The sequence below is a fragment of the Heptranchias perlo genome, unplaced genomic scaffold, assembly GCF_035084215.1.
Source record: "Heptranchias perlo isolate sHepPer1 unplaced genomic scaffold, sHepPer1.hap1 HAP1_SCAFFOLD_44, whole genome shotgun sequence".
In the NCBI taxonomy this organism is placed as follows: domain Eukaryota; kingdom Metazoa; phylum Chordata; class Chondrichthyes; order Hexanchiformes; family Hexanchidae; genus Heptranchias; species Heptranchias perlo.
In genome coordinates, this window is record NW_027139453.1 from 4,398,914 (window position 1) to 4,419,346 (window position 20,433).

At 42.9% G+C, this 20,433-nt stretch overlaps 1 protein-coding gene across 1 annotated transcript; it reads right to left on the reverse strand.

Annotated features, from left to right (window-relative positions):
• Nucleotides 1-5,530: 5,530 nt before the first annotated feature.
• LOC137312888 (probable G-protein coupled receptor 139) lies at nt 5,531-18,878 on the reverse strand. Its single transcript, XM_067979266.1, has 2 exons — nt 18,764-18,878; nt 5,531-6,441 (listed from the first exon to the last, which is right to left on the reverse strand). Exons 1-2 carry the CDS (start codon nt 18,876-18,878, stop codon nt 5,531-5,533), a joined length of 1,026 nt encoding a protein of 341 aa, XP_067835367.1.
• Nucleotides 18,879-20,433: the final 1,555 nt, after the last annotated feature.

The window sequence follows — 20,433 nt, forward strand, 5'->3', positions numbered from 1 at the left end:
TATCCCCCCTTATTAAATCCACTTTAATTTATCGTTTGAAACTTCATTAAACCCCTTTTAATCCCTTTTAAACCTCATTTTTAAACCCTACTATTTAAGTAATTTTGGCCCCTTTTTAAACCCATTTTTTGGAGAGACTGTCTTTCTCCAAACTCTCCGACTGTGGTTCCTTTTGAAACCCATCTCTTTCTCACCGCGCTCACAGTCTCTCTCCTAACCCCTTTTAAACCCCCTTACCGCCCGTTTAACTATTTAACCTCCTTAAACCGCTTACAACTGTCCTTTTTAAACCTTTTAACCTCTTGAACCAATTTTTTTCCTCCAACCCCCTTTTAAAAGTTTAACCCCCTTTTTAACCTTTCAACTTATTTAGCCCTCTTTTTAACCTCTTTAATACCATTTCAACCAGTAACTTATTTAACCCCGTTTAACCCTCTTTTTTAATCCACTTTATAACATTAGTCTCCTTTTAAACCCTTTTGAAGCTCTTCAACATTGTTCTTAATCCCCTGCTGTGAGAGAAGAAAAGCGACCCCCAGACATTGAGAACAATGGAGGTCTGCAGAAAGGGAGAGGGGACAGGGGCTCTGGCCTCGGTGCGACTCACAGGAAGTGACCTCGCCGCGTAAGACAATGATGACCCAACATGGCCGCCTCCAACGCTGCTGCCACGCCCACTCCGCATCCGACATTTTGTCCTTTCCCAGAAGTGAGCTCGCCACGTCGATGCCAGCTCAACGTATCCACCGCTGGGATGATCCGGATATAATCTTGATGATGGACATTGAAATTCCCCCATCCAGAGTACATTCTGTGCTCTTTCGACTCTCAGCGATTCCAACAAATGATGTTCAACATGAATGAGTACTGATTCATCAGCTGAGGGAGGACGATAATGGTCATAATCCGTAAGAGGTTTGAGCTGAAGAAATGACACATCATGAGGTCTGTCGGCAATGTTGAGTAATCACAAGGCCACTCCCCTTTTCAAGTAGATATCCAATTCCCTTTTAACAGTAACTATTGAATCTGCTTTCACCGCCCTTTTAGGCAGTGAATTCCAGTTCATAACAACTGGATGCGTAAAGAAATTGCTCCTCATCTGTCTTCCGGTTCTTTTGCCAATTATCTTCAATCTGTGTACTCTGGATATCGACCCTCCTGCCAGTGGAAACTGTTCATTTTTTTCTCTGTCAAACCCTCTCTCAATTTTGAACACCTCGATTAATTTTCGCCTTAACCTTCTCTGTTCTCAGGAGAACCATCCCAGCTTCTCTAGTCTCTCCACATAACTGTAGTCCCTCAACCCTGGAACCATTCTAGTAATTCTCTCCTGCTTCATCTCCAATGCCTTGACATCCTTCTGAAAGTGTGATGCTCAGAATTGGACACAATACCACAGCCGAGACCTAACCAGTGATTTGTAAAGGTTTAGTATAACTTCCTTGCTTTAGTACTGTATGCCTCTCTTTCAAGCCGAGGAACCCACATTATTTTTAAAAGCCTTCTCAACTTGTCTTGCGACCGACAAAGATTTCTATATGTTAACCCTCTGGTCGCTCTATTCCTGCACCCACTTAAAAATTGTACCAATTTTTTTACATTGCCTCGCCTGTTTCCCCCTTCAAAAATGGAACACTTCTCACTTGAATGATAGCTGCGTGAACTTATAACTATTTACAGGATTTTTCCCTGTGTTTGTCCATATCCATATGACAGTTGTGTGAATCTATAAATAGTGATAGGTTGTTTCTCTCGGTATGTTTATATCTATATGTTAGTGGTGTGAATCTATAAATAGTGATAGGTTGTTTCTCTCGGCATGTTTATATCTATATGTTAGTTGTGTGAATCTATAAATAGTGACAGGTTGTTTCTCTCACTGTGTTTATACCTACAGGAGAGCTGTGTGAGTTTATACATATTTACAGGGTGTTTGTATGAGACTGTTAAAGTTTACAGTTTTATTCTGCGAGAATGCGAAAGTTTCAATGGGTTTCATGGAGTGTTCCGATGTTTCCACGCTAATTATTTCATTTGTTAATATTTTATACGTTTTCCTTTGATTCCTTGGTGTCAATCCTTTGCTTCTTTTATTTTTCCACCCCCTCTGTAAAAACCATGATATGTTTGTCTGGGTAAGGTCACTCTTTGGAAACATGTTGTTGTTGTCTTGTTCTCGTTTAAGGCCTGAGTTGGGAGCAGCTCATCGTTCCATCGCCGGGATCCGTGCTTGGTAAGATTCTGCAATTTAGGAAGAGTTGTTTATCGTGAAATGTGTACCCTGATATCTTGGGATGGATTAAAACAGAGAACCAGTTTCTGCGATCCAGATATTTTCCCGCTGTCATTCCTTGCTTTTTTTCTTTCACTATCTCGTATTTCTTCCTCCGCTTTAGCTCAACACAGGAGGAGGAACTCGTTTTTTTCTGTTTTTTCCTCGGTATTTTATGGGCAGTTGAAATATTTCGCATTCGCTTACCATCAATTTAAAAATGTGTATTATATGTTAAGCTAGATTCTGTTGTAGAAAAGTGTTATGTTGACAACAAGTCTGTTTGTTAAATGCCTGTGATGAATGCTCCCTGCTTTAAATAAGGAGCTCCCTTCGCTGTGTGAACTCATACAGTCAGTTCATTGCTTTCGCATAAAAGCCATCAGTCACTCTCACAGAATTACAATCATGGATTCGCAGATCGATTTTCAATACCTTTTGCGAACAAATATTTAAAGTATTTCAGGATATACAGAAGATTTACTATCCCCTCCTCGCTGCTGCTGGTGTGCATCGTAAGATTCCACGTCCAGTGATTAATTCTATAAACCATGTTTAACTCTAATATTATTCTTCCTGTTTACCATCAGTTTTAATGGAATTCTGTGCTTCAACTTTTTGTGTCTTTGTTAATGCATTGATTGATAAATAAAAATACTGGCTTATCTTTGCTGCTATTGGTGTGGCTGGTAAATCTCTATACCCAGTTAATAATTCTGTAAATCCTGCTTAAATGTGTTTCTCTTCTTGTCATTTCCCAAACTATCCAGGCTTCTGTCGGCTATTGATTCTGTACGTGGTACGGTGTTACCAAGATTCAAATATTCTCTATCAAACTCCAGCAATGATATTAGACGAGTCTATTTATTGAACAACTTTCAGTCTACTATCCACGCTGAACATGTCTCACAGATCAAACGAATGTGCTCATGGTTTAGGACACTTTGCACCTTCTGCTTCCTGTCATTACTGACAGAGTCACAGGACAAATCCTGGCCCATCACAAACACGCCTTTAAATGTCTGAAAATTTCCGCGAATGGTTCAGTTCCAGTCATAGTCTCAAAGAAGGTACAGCACCGGAAGTGGACATTCGGCCCATCGTGCCTCGCTGGATCTTCAAAAGAGCTATCAAAATATGACCATTCCACTGCTCTTTGCCCATCGCCCTGTGTTTTTCCCCTTCAAGTGTTTATCTAATGCCCTTTTGAAAGTTACTGTTGAATTGCCTTCCTCCATCCTTTCATGCTCTGAATCCCAGATCATTACAACTCGCTGGGTGAAAAAATATTTCCTCATGTCGCCACTGGCTGCTCTGCCGATCACCTTATACCTGTGTCCTATGGTTACCGGCCCTTTTTCCACTGGAAACACTTTGTCCTTATAGATTCTTTCAAAACCGTTCATGATTTTGAACAGTCAGTGTCTCCTTTCCTAACATCTCCAGTTCTGTATTAGTGCCGCAGTTTCTGCCGGTTAGAATAGGATTACAAGTACAATTTACATTCTCACAAAATGTTCATTTAGTTACATTGCAATATATTTATTTCCCATCTTTGTTTTGAAATTACAGTTGAATCCTACGCCTGTCTGGCACAGTTGAGTGAATCTCTCATTGAGTCCCAGAGTGTCCCTCTATTGTCTTCTGATGTACTTTAGGATAAGCGATCTCAGCTGATGGGAACGTACGTACTGATGATAGGAAAACACGTTGGGATTTCCTCGTCTGTGTTTTCTCTGCACCATTGGTGAAAAACGTACCAGGATAAACCTCTCCCATTTGTATTCGGATACTTTTCAAAATCAATCGCCGACCACACCCGCAGTGCTGCACTGAAGTGTCAGCCTAGATTATATGCTCGAATCTCTGGATTACGGTTCGATACAATGACCGTCTGGCTCAGAATCGAGAATTCAACCGCTTAGTCACGGCTGACAGTATAAAGGAACAAATGTTAAATTGAGCGAACGGGAGAACAGGGCAATAGATGGCGGATTGCGAAAAACACAACGCGGAGATTTGCTGGTTAAAGTAACCTGTAATACCAAATGATCCCACCTGTATTTATAAAGAAAGGGGTTTTTGAAGATTATGATACTGAACAGGAAATGACCCGCCTGAAAGTGGAACTGGCCCAATTGAATCGGCTGGAATGAAGGCAAATTCAACGGGACCAGCTGTGGGGCAGGCTGAATACCAGATGGATAAAGAACAGGTTAAAGGCCAAATGGGTCACATCACTGACAGAGGTTCCAGGGGTAAACAGGGAGGTTGTAACAAAATGAGATAAAAGAAAGGGTTTTAAAATCCGGGGTGGTATTTTCAGGAGATAAATGTGCACACAGATTGGCAAAAGTCAAATAAGACATGAGTGAGGTACAATTTTCCCAATTGGAAACAATTGGGTATTGCAAGCCAAGAAATCCGTGAATAAACAGAGAGGTCTGAGCTAATAACATGTTAAAATGGTCAATGTTACTGAGTGACAAAGTGGAACAAAATGTGATTTATGAAAAGAACAGAAAGCAAAGGATTTGCTTGGCGACAAAAAAAAGATGTGATCAACGGAAAGGAACGCACCAAGCGTTATTCGGAGCATTTAATAAAGGAAGTGTGTGCTTACAGAGTAAAGCAACATCAGAGCTTTGAGACAGGAAGGGGTAACTGAGACTCTCCCACAGGCGCGATGTTGGCAGATCGTCTTTGTGATCTCACGCAGGCGCATAAGGTTAAGTGGTGTTTTGATTGAGGTTTTTCCGATTTTGAAAGGAATTGATGTAGTAGATCGAGATAAATATTGTTCGCTGGTGGAGGAGTCTATGACCAGGGGGCATAACCTTAGAATCAGAGTCAGGTCATTCAGTAGAGAAGTTCGGAAAGGGGTGGTGGAAGTGTGGAAATATCTCGCCCAAAAAGCAATAGTTACTCGCTTAATCAATAACTTTAAACCTGAGATCGATAGATTTTGGCAGCAATGAGTACTAAGGGATATGGAGCTAAGGCGGGTAAGTGGAGTTAGGATACAGATCAGCCCTGATCTCACTGAATGGCGGAACAGGCTCGAGGGACTGAATGACCTCCTCCTGTTCCTATGTTCCAATGTATAGAACATGCGGTCTTTGTCACATATTTCCCAGTGTTGGGTTTGGGAAGCGTCGGGAAGGAGAGCCAACCTGCTGGGACCCGCTAAACCCATCGAGGAGCACAGGGTGGGATATGAGACGGAATAAAGTTCCAATGCCGGGAATTCTGCCGCTATTTTCCTCGTTTAACTAATTTAAATATTAATTTGAGAGGATATTTCACCCCATTCTTCAGCTCCTCTCTGAATTTAGTCTGGGTCACTGCATAAATACACGTGTTTGTGCAGCAGCTCAAAAGCAGGAGCATGTAGCTGGTTTGATCTGCGATAAACATCGGGTCATTGAAACCTGTGCGATAATAACGGTTTGTAATTCGCACTGATAGGAAAAATAAAACATATGTCATCCATAGCAGTATGAAATTGCCGGAAATAGCAAACAGTAAGATGATGGATTTTCTTCGGTTCTCCATCTCCGGATCATTGTGATTCGCATCACTCTTGCTGCCCCTGAGCCTCCTGCGGACTCTACTGGCCACCAAAATGTTTCCTACAGTCAGAGAATTGAGCAGCAATATCAGGAATATTGGGAGCAGTGGAGTCAAACAGCGGTGAATCCATGTAAATGCGACCCATGCAGCTGAAGGATAAAAGTCTGGTTTTACAATACAGCCCCAGGGTACGTTCTCCAATATAATGTATGGTTCAAATGCAAAGTACCAGGGGATGTTTTTTGAACAGAACAGCGCGCACAAAGTTCCTATAACCACGGCTGCAGTTTTCTCGGTGCAATATTTAGTCCTCAGCTTCTGGCAACAAATTGTTATAAAACGATCAAAAGTGAAAGCGACTGTTAACCAGACAGAAATGTCTGAGACAGCATGGTTAAGGGCAGTTTGGAAAGAGCACACAGGGGTGAGGAACAGGAAGTTAGTCGGGAAATAATACTCCTTAATCCGAAACAATATTACGTCATTGATAATGACCAATAGATCCGCCGCTGCCATGGCCACCAGGTAGCGAGTGACACAATTCGAGAGACCGCACTTTCCTCGGGACAGGATCACAATCGTCATCACGTTAGCTGTGAAAGGGAAAGAAACAGAAACAGTGAATCACACAACAGGTTACAGCAAAAGAGCCAATTTCACAGTATTTTGTGTGAAACATACATCTTATGAGAGTATATGAGAGTGCTGAGTAAATAATAACAAATAAACATTCCCAGTAAAGAGGAAGGAATGAATCGAAGATATTCTCTGTGAATTTACTCGGAACTGCACCCTCTCTGACGCCGTAAGTTCGCCAGAGGAGCAGTGTAAACCCGGCGCAGCACCAAGGATTTTTAATTCCATTGATGAACATTAGCCAACACAAAGCGAGATAATATGTTACAAATAATTACAATCAGTTGTAAGTCAGAAGGGCAAATGACATAATGGAAAGAAAACGTAAGAATATAGGTTGCAAGTAAGTAATAAATTGTCAACTATAAATTGGGAGATAATTATTCAGTGCGGAGCAGTGAAAATTAAGCCAGCTGAAAATGCGGTCAATGCAAAATGGGGACCCCGAAGGGTGATCTCAACTGGCTGGGTTTGGACCCGTGAGCAGGAGAGGGGAGTGGACCAGGTGGTGGTCGGAAATAGTTCGGAGTTGTCAGATTTTATTCTCAGACTGGAGGTCGTGACAACAGATTGCAGCAAAACTCTGCTGTCAAACATCATCATACAAGGGAACTTGGCAGGTTTGAACTCGACCAAGTTGCAGCAATTTCGTTTCACAAACCCCAGCTGAACCGTTCACATGGTCAACAGACTTTCCATCGCTGCAAAACCCATGTCTGTCATCGACAACTTCCACAGTCCAACACCATGTGGGGAAACTCCAACAATGTCCGCAAGGGGCAAAGGGTTAGTAATGAGCAGCAACGGACAAATTTATCTTGTTCTTTTATGCCTAAAAAACAAATGTACCCCCCAAGTACAGGATGCAACAAGGGACACAATCCGACCTCAAAGGGAAATGATGGCAGCGATCCCGAGATCGAATAATAGACCAGTGCAAGTGACAATAGAGGCTGTCGTTCAACCCGGTCCCCGGATTACAGTACAGACCAGTGCAATTGATAATAGAGTCTCTCGTTCTACCAGGTCCACGGATCGCAGAACAGACCAGTGAAAGTGACAATAGAGGCTGTATTTCCACCAAGGGAAACAAAGTACCTGCCGAGATTCAACTTCAGAAAGATTGTCTGGGACATTCATACCTCTGAATTGAATCCATCTGTAATATCACTCCGACAAAAACGCGTTATGAAGAATTTGTCTCCATGGTCTGGAATGAAGTAATTGAGGAAATTGTAGCTGCGTTCGTAAATAGTCTTCAAAATCTCATTATTCATTAATTGTGCTGTTGGATTGGAAAATTACAATGGACTCTCCAATATTTGAGAAGGGTGGGAGATAGAAACTATATAACGATATACCTGCCGCTCTAAAGTCAGTTGTGGGAAAATTACCAGAATCTGTTAATAGGGACAGAGTGACTGAGCACTTGGACAAATTTGAGCCACGTGCTACTGAAGAGAAACACAGGGTAATTCGGCACCAACGCGTGGCGAAGGCTCTGGTGTCGGGACTCAGGCTTTCGTTTCCTCAAACAGTGGCACTCCAACGACATAGGTAGGACTAAGAAAGAGGTTCTGCTGTGGGAGTTTGAGCTGCTATAGACTGAATTATAAAGCAGAACTACAAAGGTGATAATCTCTTGATTATGACATGAGCCAGGAACAAATTGGCACAGAGTAAATCAGATCAGAGAGAAGAATGCGTGGCTCAAAGATTGGTGTGGGAGAAGTGGGTTTAGGTTCCTGGAGCACTGGCACCAATACTGGGGAAAGAGGGAGCTGTTCCGTTAGGACGGGCTTCACCTGAACCAAGCTGGGACCAATGTTCTGGCAAACTGAATAACTAGGGCGGTAGAGAAGGTTTTAAACTAAATAGAGTGGGGGAGGGCTCAGGTGGGATGAAGTTTAGATTAATAAAAAGAAAAGAAAAGGAAGCAGTACAGGAAAGCGATGTGGGGAAAGATAAACAGAGTGTGTCAGGAAGGGACAGAGCATACAAACATAAGATTGCACTAGCAAATGGGGCCTGGGTAGGAAAGAATGGTAAAAAGACAAATTTAAAGTTTCTTTATCTGAATGCATGCAGCATTCGTAATAAGATCGAAGAATTGACGGCACAAATAGAAACAAATGGGTATGATCTCGTGGTCATTATAGCGACGTGGTTGCAAGGTGACCTCGGTTGGGACCTAAATATTCAGGGTTATTTAACATTTAGGAAGGATAGGAAAAAAGGTAAAGGTGGTGGGCAGGCTCTGTTAATAAAGGATGAAATTGGTATAATATTGAGAAATGATCTTCGCTCAGAAGATCAAGGTTTCGAAACAATTTGGGTGGAGGTAAGAAATTACAAGGGAAAGAAATCACTGATGTGAGAAGTATATAGGCCCGCTAACAGTAGCTACACTGCAGGGCACAATACTAATCAGGAACTAAGGGGGGCTTCTAAAAAAATGTAATGCAAAAATCATGGGCGATTTCATGATTCACATAGATTGGACAAATCAAATTGGCAAAATAGCCCTGAGCAGCAGTTGACAGAGTGTATTCGCGACTGGTTCTTAGACCAATACGTCGGGGTACCAATCAGGGAGCAGACCATTTTGGATCTGGCAATGGCTAACGAAACAGGATTAATTAACGATCTCAAAGTGAAAGATCCCTTGGGAAGCAGTGATCACAGCATGATAGAATTTCACATCCAGTTTGAGAGCGAGGATCTTGGGTCTTGCTTTCAACTGGTTAAGTTCAATTTTAAAGTGTACATTTTTAAGTTTCTGTCAGGCTTCAGCAGAGAGAGCTGCTGTAGTAAGTAAATTGGTTAGCTAGATTAAACTGGTACCTGAAGGTGGGGCAGGGCTGACTCATCTGAGTCACAAACTGTAGAAATACAGGGGCATGTCAGTGCGACAGCAAGGAGTGCGGCAGGACAGAGTGGCTTGCTGAGCGTTTGGTAAGTGTGGGAGTTCGGTGAAGTGGGGGAAGGAGGTGCTGCTTTGCCTTGCTTTTCCTAACTTTTTCCACAGAGCGGCAGTGGACCTGAGCGTTGAAGACTGAGATTGGGGAATAAAAGCAGCAGCAGACCTGCAACAAGAGAAAAGAACTGTGCAACGTCACAGGTGAGACAGGAGAGTCCGAGAGGTGAGCACAGTATAAAAGGAGAGACCGAAAGCGGGAGGAGAGTCTGAGAGTTTAAGGCAAGTCATGGCAGCACAGCTCGCACTCGTGATATGCTCCACCTGCACTATGTGGGAAGTCATGGACACTACCAGTGTCCCTGGCGACCATGTGTGCAGGAAGTGTGTCCAGCTGCAGCTACTGGCTAATCGTATTTCGGAGCTGGAGCTGCGGGTGGATTCACTGTAGAGCATCCGCGATGCTTAAACTATCGTGGATAGCACGTTCAGTGAGGTGGTCACACCGCAGGTAAAGATTTCACAGGCAGAAAGGAAATGGGTGACCACCAGGCAGAGTAAAAGGACTAGGCAGGTAGAGCAGGAGTCCTCTGGGGCCATCTCCCTCTCAAATAGATATTCTGCTTTCGATAATGTTGGGGGAGATGGCTTATCAGGGGAAAGCAGCATGAGCCAAGTTCTGGGCACCAAGGGTGGCTCTGCTGCACAGGAGGGGAGGAAGAAGTGTGGCAGGGCAATAGTGATAGGGGATTCAATTGTAAGGGCAACAGAGAGGCGTTTCTGCGGCCGCAAACGTGATTCCAGGAAGGTATGTTGCCTCCCTGGGTCTAGGGTCAAAGATGTCACGGAGCGGCTGCAGGGCATTCTGGAGGGGGAGGGTGAACAGCCAGTAGTCGTGGTCCATATTGGTACGAACGACATAGGTAAAAAAGGGATGAGGTTCTGCAAGGTGAATTTAATGAGTTAGGAGATAAATTAAAAAGCAGGACTTCAAAGGTAACGATCTCAGGATTACTACCAGTGCCACGTGCTCGTAAGTATAGGAACAGGAGAATAGACAGGATGAATGCGTGGCTGCAGGGACGGTGTAGGAAGGAGGGATTTAGATTCATGGGACATTTGGTCCGGTTCTGGCGAAGTTGGGACCTGCACAAACGGGACGGATAAACCCGAGCAGGAACGGGACCAATATCCTCGCGGGGGTGTTTGCTGGTGCTGTTGGGGAAGGTTTAAACTCGAGTGGCAGGGGGATGGTAACCTGAGCGGGGAGTCAGAAGGGAATAAAGTTGAGAGCAGCAAGAGAGGGGAAGATCCAGGGGAAATTTACAATACAAATAGTACAAACAGTTGTTCAAGAACAAGTGAAAGGGAAAAGCCGTAGAGCAGCAGAAAGAAAGTGCACTTGAAGCACGAGAGATAAAATAAGAACGAGAAGGCGTAAGGCAGCAAAGCTGAAGGTCAGGCTCGGGTGTGTGGCCCAACTAAGAGTTCTATTTACAAATGCACGGAGTATAAGGAATAAATTAAATGAACTACAGGTTCAAATTCAAATTGGAGGGTATGACATGATAGATATTACTGAGACTTGGCTGCAGGATGGTCAGGATTGGGAACTAATTATACCAGGTTATAAGGTCTACATGAGAGATAGGGTAAATGGATGATGGGGAGGAGTAGCCTTAATGATTAGAGATGAAATCACTTCAATGATAAAGGGGGATATAACGAGAGGTAAGCAGCCAACAGAGACCTTATGGGTTGAATGGAGAAATAGGATAGGATCTAAGAATATAGTTGCAGTTGTATACAGGAGCTCTGGCAGCAGCTCTGAAGTGCTAGATTGTATAAATGCAGAGATTCGACAAGCGTGTAAGAAAGGCATAGTGGTCTTAATGGGGGACTTCAACCTTCACATAGATTGGGAAAAGCAGACTAGCAACTGTCAGAAAGGTAGTGAATTTCTTGAGAGTGTCCGGGATAGTTTTCAACAGCAGTATGCCCTAAAGGCAACAAGGGGGCAAGCCATATTCGATTTAGTAATGAGTAATGAACCAGATTTATTTAACGGCTTAACTGTGCGTGAACATCTATCCAATAGTGATCATGACATGATCGAGTTCAATGTAGTGTTTGAAAGGGAAAAAGTGAGTCAGCTGCTAAGATTCTAGACTTGGGCAAGGCCGACATCAATGGGATGAGACAGAGACTGTCCACAGTAAACTGGGCAAATCTGTTCATGGGTAAAACGTCTGAGGATCAGTGGGAAATGTTTAAAGAAACATTTGACGTGATACATAATTGGTTTATACCCCTGAGGTGAAAGAACTCTACTTGCCAAAAAAAACCGCCATGGACAACAAAAGAGGTAAGCGAGAGTATAAGGCATAAGGAAAGTGCATACAAAAAGACATAAAATGGTGCAGATCTTGGCGAATGGGACAGATACCAAGATCAACAAAGGGTCACAAAGCAGATAGTAAGGGCTGCAAAAAGAAAGTATGACATGAAACTTGCAAGGCATATCAAAAGCAATACGAAGAACGTTAATAGTTATATTAGGAATAAGAGGGTGGTCAGGAGCAGTGTTGGCCCCTTGAAAACTGAAAGTGGGGATATTGTCATTGACAATGGGGAAATGGCGGGCATGTTGAACAATTACTTTGCGTCGATATTCACAGTTGAAAAAGAGGATAGCATGCCGGAAATCCCAAGAAAACTGATATTGAATCGGGGACAGGAACTCGATAAAATTAACATAAGTAAAGCAACAATAATGAAGAAAATAAAAACACTAAAGAGTGACATTAGTGGAGCCCCGCAGGCATCTGCCTTGTGGCCTTAATTATTCACAATATTTATTAACGACTTAGATGAAGGCATAGAAAGTCTCATATCTAAATTTGCCGATGACACAAAGATTGGTGGCATTGTAATCAGTGTAGATGAAAACATAAAATTACAAAGTGATATTGATAGATTAGGTGAATGGGCAAAACTGTGGCAAATGGAATTCAGTGCAGACAAATGCGAGGTCATCCACTTTGGATCCAAAAAGGATAGAAAAGGGTACTTTCTAAATGGTAAAAAGTGAAAAAAACAGTGGATGTCCAAAGGGACTTCGGGGTTCAGGTACATAGATCATTGAAGTGACATGAACAGTTGCAGAAAATAATCAAGAAGGCAAATGGAATGTTGGCCTTTATATCTGAAGGACTGGAGTACAAGGGGGCAGAAGTTATGCTGCAGCTATAAAAAAAAAAACCTGGTTAGACCGCATCTGGATTACTGTGAGCAGTTCTGGGAACCGCACCTTCGGAAGGACACATTGGCCTTGGAGGGAGTGCAGCGTAGGTTTACTAGAATGATACCCGGACTTCAAGGGTTAAGTTACGAGGAGGGATGACACAAATTTGGGTTGTATTCTCCAGAGTTTCGAAGGTTAAGGGGTGATCTGATCGAAGTTTATAAGATATTAAGGGGAACGGATAGGGTGGATAGAGAGAAACTATTTCCGCTGGTTGGGGATTTTAGGAGTCGGGGGCACTGTCTATAAATTAGAGTCAGACCTTTCAGGAGCGAGATTAGAAAACATTTCTGCACAGAAAGTCTTGTAGAAGTTTGGAACTCACTTTCGAAAACGGCAATTGATACTATCTCAATTGCTAAATTTAAATCTGACATCGATAGCTTTTTGTCAAACAAATGTATTAAGGGATATGGGCCAAAGGCAGGTATATGGTGTTCGATCACGGATCAGCCATGATGTTATCAAATGGCGGAGCAGGCACGAGGGGCTGAATGGCCTACTCGTGTTCCGATGTTCCTTTGTTCCTATGTCTGAAACTATTGTATTGAACTTAAAGTAGGGCAATTATAAAGGAATGAGGGCGGAATTGGCTGAAGTGGATTGGGTAAATAGATTTGATGGTATGATGGTGGAAAAGCAGTGGCAAACATTTAAAAAATATACTTTGTGACTCGCAACAAAAATATATCCCTGTTAGGACGAACGACTCCACAAAAATGGTGAACCAACCAAGGCTAACTAAGGAAGTTATAGATGGTATCAGTTTAAAAGAAAAAGCATACAGCATGGCAAAGATTACTGGTAAGCCAGAAGATTGGGAAAAGTTTAAAAAACAGCAAAGGATGACAAAAGGAATAATAAAGAGGGAGAAAATAAATTATGAGAGTAAACTATCAAGACATAAAAACTGACAGTAAAAGCTTCCACAAGTAAATAAAAAGGAAGAGGGTAGCTAAAGCAAACATTGGTCCCTTCGAGGATGAGACTGGCGAAAAAATAACGGAAAACAAGCAAATGGCAGAGTAATTGAACAGAAATGTTGTATCTGTTTTCACATTAGAAGACACTGATATTATAACAATAGTAGTTGAAAATCAAGGGGCAAAGGAGAGGGAGGAACTAAAAACAATCACTATCACTGGAGAAAAAGTATTAGGTAAACTAATGGGTCTAAAGGCTGACAATTCCGCTAGACTTGATGGCTTGTATCCGATGATATTAAAGGAAGTGGCTACAGAGATAGTGGATGCATTGGTTGTAATCTTCCAGAATTCAGGAGATTCTGGAAAGATCCCAGCGGATTGGAAAACCGCAAACGTAACACCCCTATTTAAGAAGGGAAGGGAGTGAGACAGAAAATGGTAACGAAGGACCAGTTAGCCTGACATCTGTAATTGAGAAAATGCTAGAATCCATTATTAAGGAAGTAGTAGCAGGACTTTTGGAGACTCATAATACAATCAAGAAGAGTCAACATGGTTTTATGAAGGGGAAATCGTGCCTGACAAATTTATTAGAGTTCCTTGAGGAAGTAACGGGCAGGGTGGATAAAGTGCAAGTAATGGATGCAGTGTATTTGGATTTCCAAAAGGCATTCGATAAGGTGCGATATAAAAGATTGCTGCACAAGATAAGAGCTCATGGTGTTGGAGGTAATATATTGGCATCGATAGAGGATTGGCTAACTAACAGAAAACAAAGAGTCGGGATCAAAAGGGTCATTTTGAAAATGTCAATCTGTACCTTTTGGGGTGTCGCAGGGCTCAGTGCTGGGGCCTTAACTATTTGCAAAATATATCAATGACTTGGATGAAGGAACAGAGTGTCTTGTAGGGAAATTTGCTGATGATACAAAGATAGTTGTAAAATCAAGTTGCGATGAGAACACAAAGTGTCTGCAAAGGGATATTGACAGGTTAAGTGAATGGGCAAAAAATTGGCAGATGGAATATAATGTCGGAAAACGTGAAGTCATCCACTTTGGGAGGAAAAGTAAACAAGCAAAATATTATTTGAATGGAGAAATCCTACAAAATGCTGCGCTACAGAGGGTTCTGTGTGTCCTCGTCCATGAAACAGAAAAAATCAACATACACGTGCAGCAGGTAATCCGGAAGGCAAACGGAATATTGGCCTTTATTTCGAGGGGGATGGAGTGTAAAAGCAGGGAGATCATGCTACAACTGTACAGGGTGCTGGTGAGATAACACCTGGAGTAGTGCGAACAGTTCTGGTGCCCTTATTTAAGGAAGGACATAATTACATTGGAGGCAGTTCAGAGAAGGTTCACTAGGTTGATTCGGGATATGGAAGCGTTGTCCTATGAGGAAAGATTGAACAGGTGGGGTGTGAACTCATTAGGGTTTAGAAGAATGAGAGGAGATCTTATTGAAACCTACAAGTTTCTGAGGGGACTCGAAAGGGTAGATGCTGAGAGGATGTTACCCCTCATGGGGGAATCTAAAACTAGGGGGCATAGACTCAGAATAAGGGGTCGCCCGTTTAAGACGGAAATGAGCAGTGATTTCTTCTCCCCGAGGGTCGTGAATCTTTGGAATTTTTTACCCCAAAAAGCTGTGAAGGCCGAGTCATTGAACCTATTCAAGGCTGAGTGAGACAAATTTTTGATCAGCAAGGGATTCAAAGGATATGGACAATAGGCAGGAAAGTGGAGTTGAGGTAAAAATCAGATCAGCCATGATCTGATAGAATGGCGGAGCATGGTCGAGGGGACGAATGGCCTACTCCTGATCCTATCTCTTATGGTCTTATGGTCTTGTGGTCTTTTGCAATAGGGGGAGCCTTTACAAACCGGATGGCCTCTACCTGTACAACTGTGGTGGGAGGTGGTTGGGGTGAGAGGTGTTGGCAGGCAAGATAGCTGGAATGATGGGGGAGGGTTTAACCTGGATGCGGGGGTGTTTGCGGTCAGTGTAAGAGAACACCAGTTAAATTGGAGCAACTTTTATGTGTACCAGTGAAAACACAAATCAAAGCTTAATGAGTCTAATTCCAATAGTGGGAGGTCAACAAACTAAAATTATTGATAAAGTAAATGGGAAAGACAAAAATCAGAAAGCTAAAAAAGCTGCGCTTGCATAAATAGAAGAAGTCTGATAACTAAGATGGGTGATCTGGAAGGTATTGCAGCGGTTCATAGATTGGACATTAGTTTCATTACAGAGACATGGTGGAATGATTCCAATCAATGGTATACCTATCTGGTAGGGTGTAAATTGTTTAGAGTAGACCGTGTCAAGAGAGAGGGCGATGGTGTTGCAGCATATGTAAACTCCAGTATTGAGGCACAAGTCAGAGAGGATATATAAAAGGAAAGTGCTCCTCTACTTTTCCGAGTTGCTCACCATTTAGAATATCCCCCGATTTATCTTTCTTAGTTCCAACATGGATGACCTCACACTTGCCCACATTAATCTCCACCTGCCATAATTTTGCAGCGCGTTTCCCGCCTAATATCCTTCTCTGCTCAACCGACAAGTTCTGTGAGCGGAGCGCCGGTGGAATAGCGCCACCCGGTGGGAAGGTATCTAACTGATCACCAAGCCAGTTGAATCGCAGAATGTCCGTGCCGTGGACAAGGTGAAACCCGAACTCAGGCCAGCCAAGATGACTTTAAAACTTGCTCAATTACGGAGCTGTAGTTGTCGAACTTTCAGCTGCTTACCTCTCAGTGAAACGTCGTGTAATTATATTGAAACTGGTAAGAATATTGATAAATATGAGGCGGTCGTAATGGATGGTCAGAAAGTTCGGTGGCATATTCAATGGAATGGATTGTCCTCGGTCTCAGTGCGAGCACCCCATACCAATCAATGTGTACACACATGGCCGCCTGAATTGCCTGAGATGCAAAGATGTAGATGAAAGATTCAGTTCAGTCCTCTCCACTGATCAACTTGAGCAGTTTTTATTGATTTACTCGGGGAGAGAATTCCAAAGATCCACTGCCCTCTGAATGAAGAAATTCCTCCTCATTTCAGTCATAAATGGCCGTCCGCTTATTCTGTAAGTATGCCCCCTAGTTCTAGGCTGTCTAGCCAGGAGAATCAACTTCTCAGCATCTACCCTGTCAAGCGCCCTCAGAATATTATGTGTTTCAATGAGATCACCTCTCATGCTTCTAATCTACAGAGAGTACAGCCCCATTCAACTCAATCTCTCCTCAGCGGAACATCTCTCATCGCAGGAATCAATGAAGTGAAAATTCTGGCACCGCCTCCAAGAATATCCTTCCTCAGCTATGGAGACCAAAACTGTACACATTGCTCCAGGTGAAGACTCACTAAAGCCCTGCACAACTTCAGTAAGATTTCCTTACTCTTGTAATCCAACCCCCTTGCAATAAAGGCCAACATGCTTATTGTTTGCTGGACCAACATGTTTATTTTCGAGTTCCTTGTACGAGGACATCCAAATCTCTGTGAACACCAACATCTAATAAATTCTCATCATTTAAAAAATAATCTGTTTTTCTATTCTTCCTACCAAAGTGAGTAACCTCACATTTCCCTACATTGTACTCCTTCTAACACCTTCTTTCCCACTCACTTAACCGGTGTATATCCCTTTGCAGACTTTTTGTATTCTCCTCACAGCTTACATTCCCAACTAGCTTTGCATCATCAGCAGACTTGGATACATTACACTCGGCCCCTTCATCTAAGTCATTAATAGAGATTGTAAATAGCTGAGGCCCAAACACCGACCTTTCGACACCCCACTAGTTACAGCCTGCCAACCTGTAAATGTCCCGTTCATCTCTGCACTCTGTTTTCTGTCCGTTAAGCAATCCTCTATCCATCGAAACACAAACATAGAAACATAGAAAATAGGAGCAAGAGTAGGCCTTTCGGCCCTTCGGGCCTGCTCCGCCATTCAAAATGATCATGGCTGATCGTCTAACTCAGTACCCTGCTCCCGCATTTTCCCCATATCCCGTGATCCCTTTAGCATGAAGAAATATACCGATCTCCTTCTTGAATACATCTAATAACTTAGTCTCCACTGCCTTCTGTGGTAGAGAATTCCACAGGTTCACCACACTCTGAGTGAAGCAATTTCACGTCATCCCGGTTCTAAGTGGCATACCCCGTATACTGAGACTGTGACCCCTGGTTCTGGACTCCCCAGCCATCGGGAACATCCTCCCTACATCTAGTCTGTCTAGTTCTGTTAGAATTTCATTTGTTTCGATGATATCACCTCTCATTATTCTAAACTCTAGTGAATATAGGCCGAGTCGACCCAATCTCTCCTCATACGTCAGTCCTGCCATCCCAGGAATCAGTCTGGTAAACCTTCGTTGCACTCCCTCCATGGCAAGGACATCCGTCCTCAGATAAGGAGACCAAAACTGCACACAATACTCCAGATGTGGTCTCACCAACTCCCTGTATAACAGCAGTAAGACATCCCTGCTCCTGGACTCGAATCCTCCTACTCCCACCAGTGTTTTCTACTCCTTGTTAAATCTTTCTTCCACCCAAACTGATTCTACTTCCTGTTCTTCTGAACCAAGATCCATTCTCTCCACTGTCCTCATGTCATCCTTTATTATCAGATCGACACCCCTTCATTTGCTACTCTGCTTTCGGAACGTCAAGTTCCATGGAATATTTCATTCCGAACCTTGGTCACCTTGAATCATGTTTCTCCAATGGCGATTAAGTCAAACCATTTTATCTCTATTTTTGCAACTAATTCGTCTCTCTTATTAAGAAGCTCCGTGCATTCAGATAAAGAGCCTTTAATTTTAACTTTTTATCATTTCCTAAACTTTGAACTTATTTTTTGATGCGTTAATGGAACAGCTCCCTCTTTCGATCGTACAGTTGCCAATGTTCAATGAATTGAAACCCTTGTCTCCCACATCACTCTTTGAGCCACGCATTTAACTCTTTGACCTGTTTGTCCCTATTCCAATCTGCACGTGGCTCAGGTAGTATTACAGAGATTATCACCTTTGAGATTCTGTTTGTTAATTCAAACCCTAACTCCTCAAATTGCCTCAGCAGAACCTCATTCTTCTTTCTACCTGTGTCGTTGGCTCCTACATGGACCACGGCAAATGAATCCTCCCCCTCATGCCCTAAGTTATTCTCCAGCCGCGAGGAGATATCCATAACCTTGGCAAACGGTTGGCAACGCATCCCACGGGAATCTCGGTCGCGGCTGCAGAGAACTGTGTCTATCCCCCTGAATATAATATCCCCGACCACGACAACATTCATTTACTCCCCCGACTTGAATGGCCTCCTGTGCCACAGTGCCGTGGTATCTTTGCCCATCCTACCTGCAATTTTTGCTTTCAACCTTAAAGGTAGCAAGTGCCTTGTACCTGTAGGACAAGGTCAAATGCTGTGGCTCCTCCAACATTACATCCAGGGTCCCCATAACAGCCTGACTCGCAATCACACCCTCCTGTTTTTGACCACTGAACGAATCTAAACTACAACCTAATCTAAGGGTTGTGAATGTCTCCTGGATGAAAGTGTCCAGTTAACTCTACCCTTTCCGGATGCATTGCAGTGTCTGCACCTCGGACTTCAGCTGAACAACTTTGAGCTGAATCGCCTTGAACTGTGGACACTTACCACATATGTGGTTGCCTGGGATCTCTCTGATCTCCACAAACTCCCACATGCTGCTTTTCCATTCACTTAACAGAAATACAGTGTTCATAACCTGACAACAGCCCACTGGCTGAATATTGCTCACATTCTCACTTACAGCCGCATCAACTTGAAACATTCAATGTATTTCGTTGGAGAATAAAAACACATTATAACATCAATTAACATATCACACAAGAAAGTTGGAGGAAAGGGAGGTCGTGATATTCTCTGAATTTCTGACACTCACCCGAAATCAGCAAAAGAATCACTTCAGGACAAATACAGCAAATGACAAGACCCGCAAGAGCAGCAGTGACACAGTGAGACCCGGATTTATACGAACAGGAACCGGTTTCTATGATTTACCGGGAACTCGAAGGGTTCCAAGATTAACACAGGAATTAATTTGCACCTCTAAAGGTTTCAGTTACTCTGGAAATGGACATACGATGAATGCAACTCTCATTTCAGAAATTATGGCTCATGGTCCTAGATACGGGATATAAGGACATAGGAACAGGAGGAGATCATTCAGCCCTACGAGCCTGTACCTCCATTGAATTAGATCATGGCGGATTTGTAACCGAACTCCATTTACCCACCTTTGCTCCATATCCACTGATATTCTGACCCAACAATGATCTATCGAACTCAGTGCTCATTTCTAGATTTCCAGAATCCTTACTGTGAAAAAAATGTTACCTTATTTCACTCAAAAATGGCCGAGCTCTAATGTTAAATTTAACCTCTTCTTCAGGACCCCACCATAGTAAATTGTTTCTCTGCATCTACCTCATCGAATCCCTTTACCATTTTAAATACCGAGATCAGATCATCCTTCAACCATCTAAACTCACGGAAATACAACCACGCTCATGCAACCCGGCTTCAGAATTGAACCCTGTCAGCCCCGGTATCATTTTGATGAATCTGTGCTGCATCCCCTCCAAGGCCAATATATCCTTCCTGAGATTCTGTGCCCAAATCTAAAAAGAGTGCTCCAGATCGGGTCTGACCAAAGCTCTGTACAACTGAAGTAGCACTTCCACACTTTTCAATTAAACCCCCTGGCGATAAAAGACAACATTCC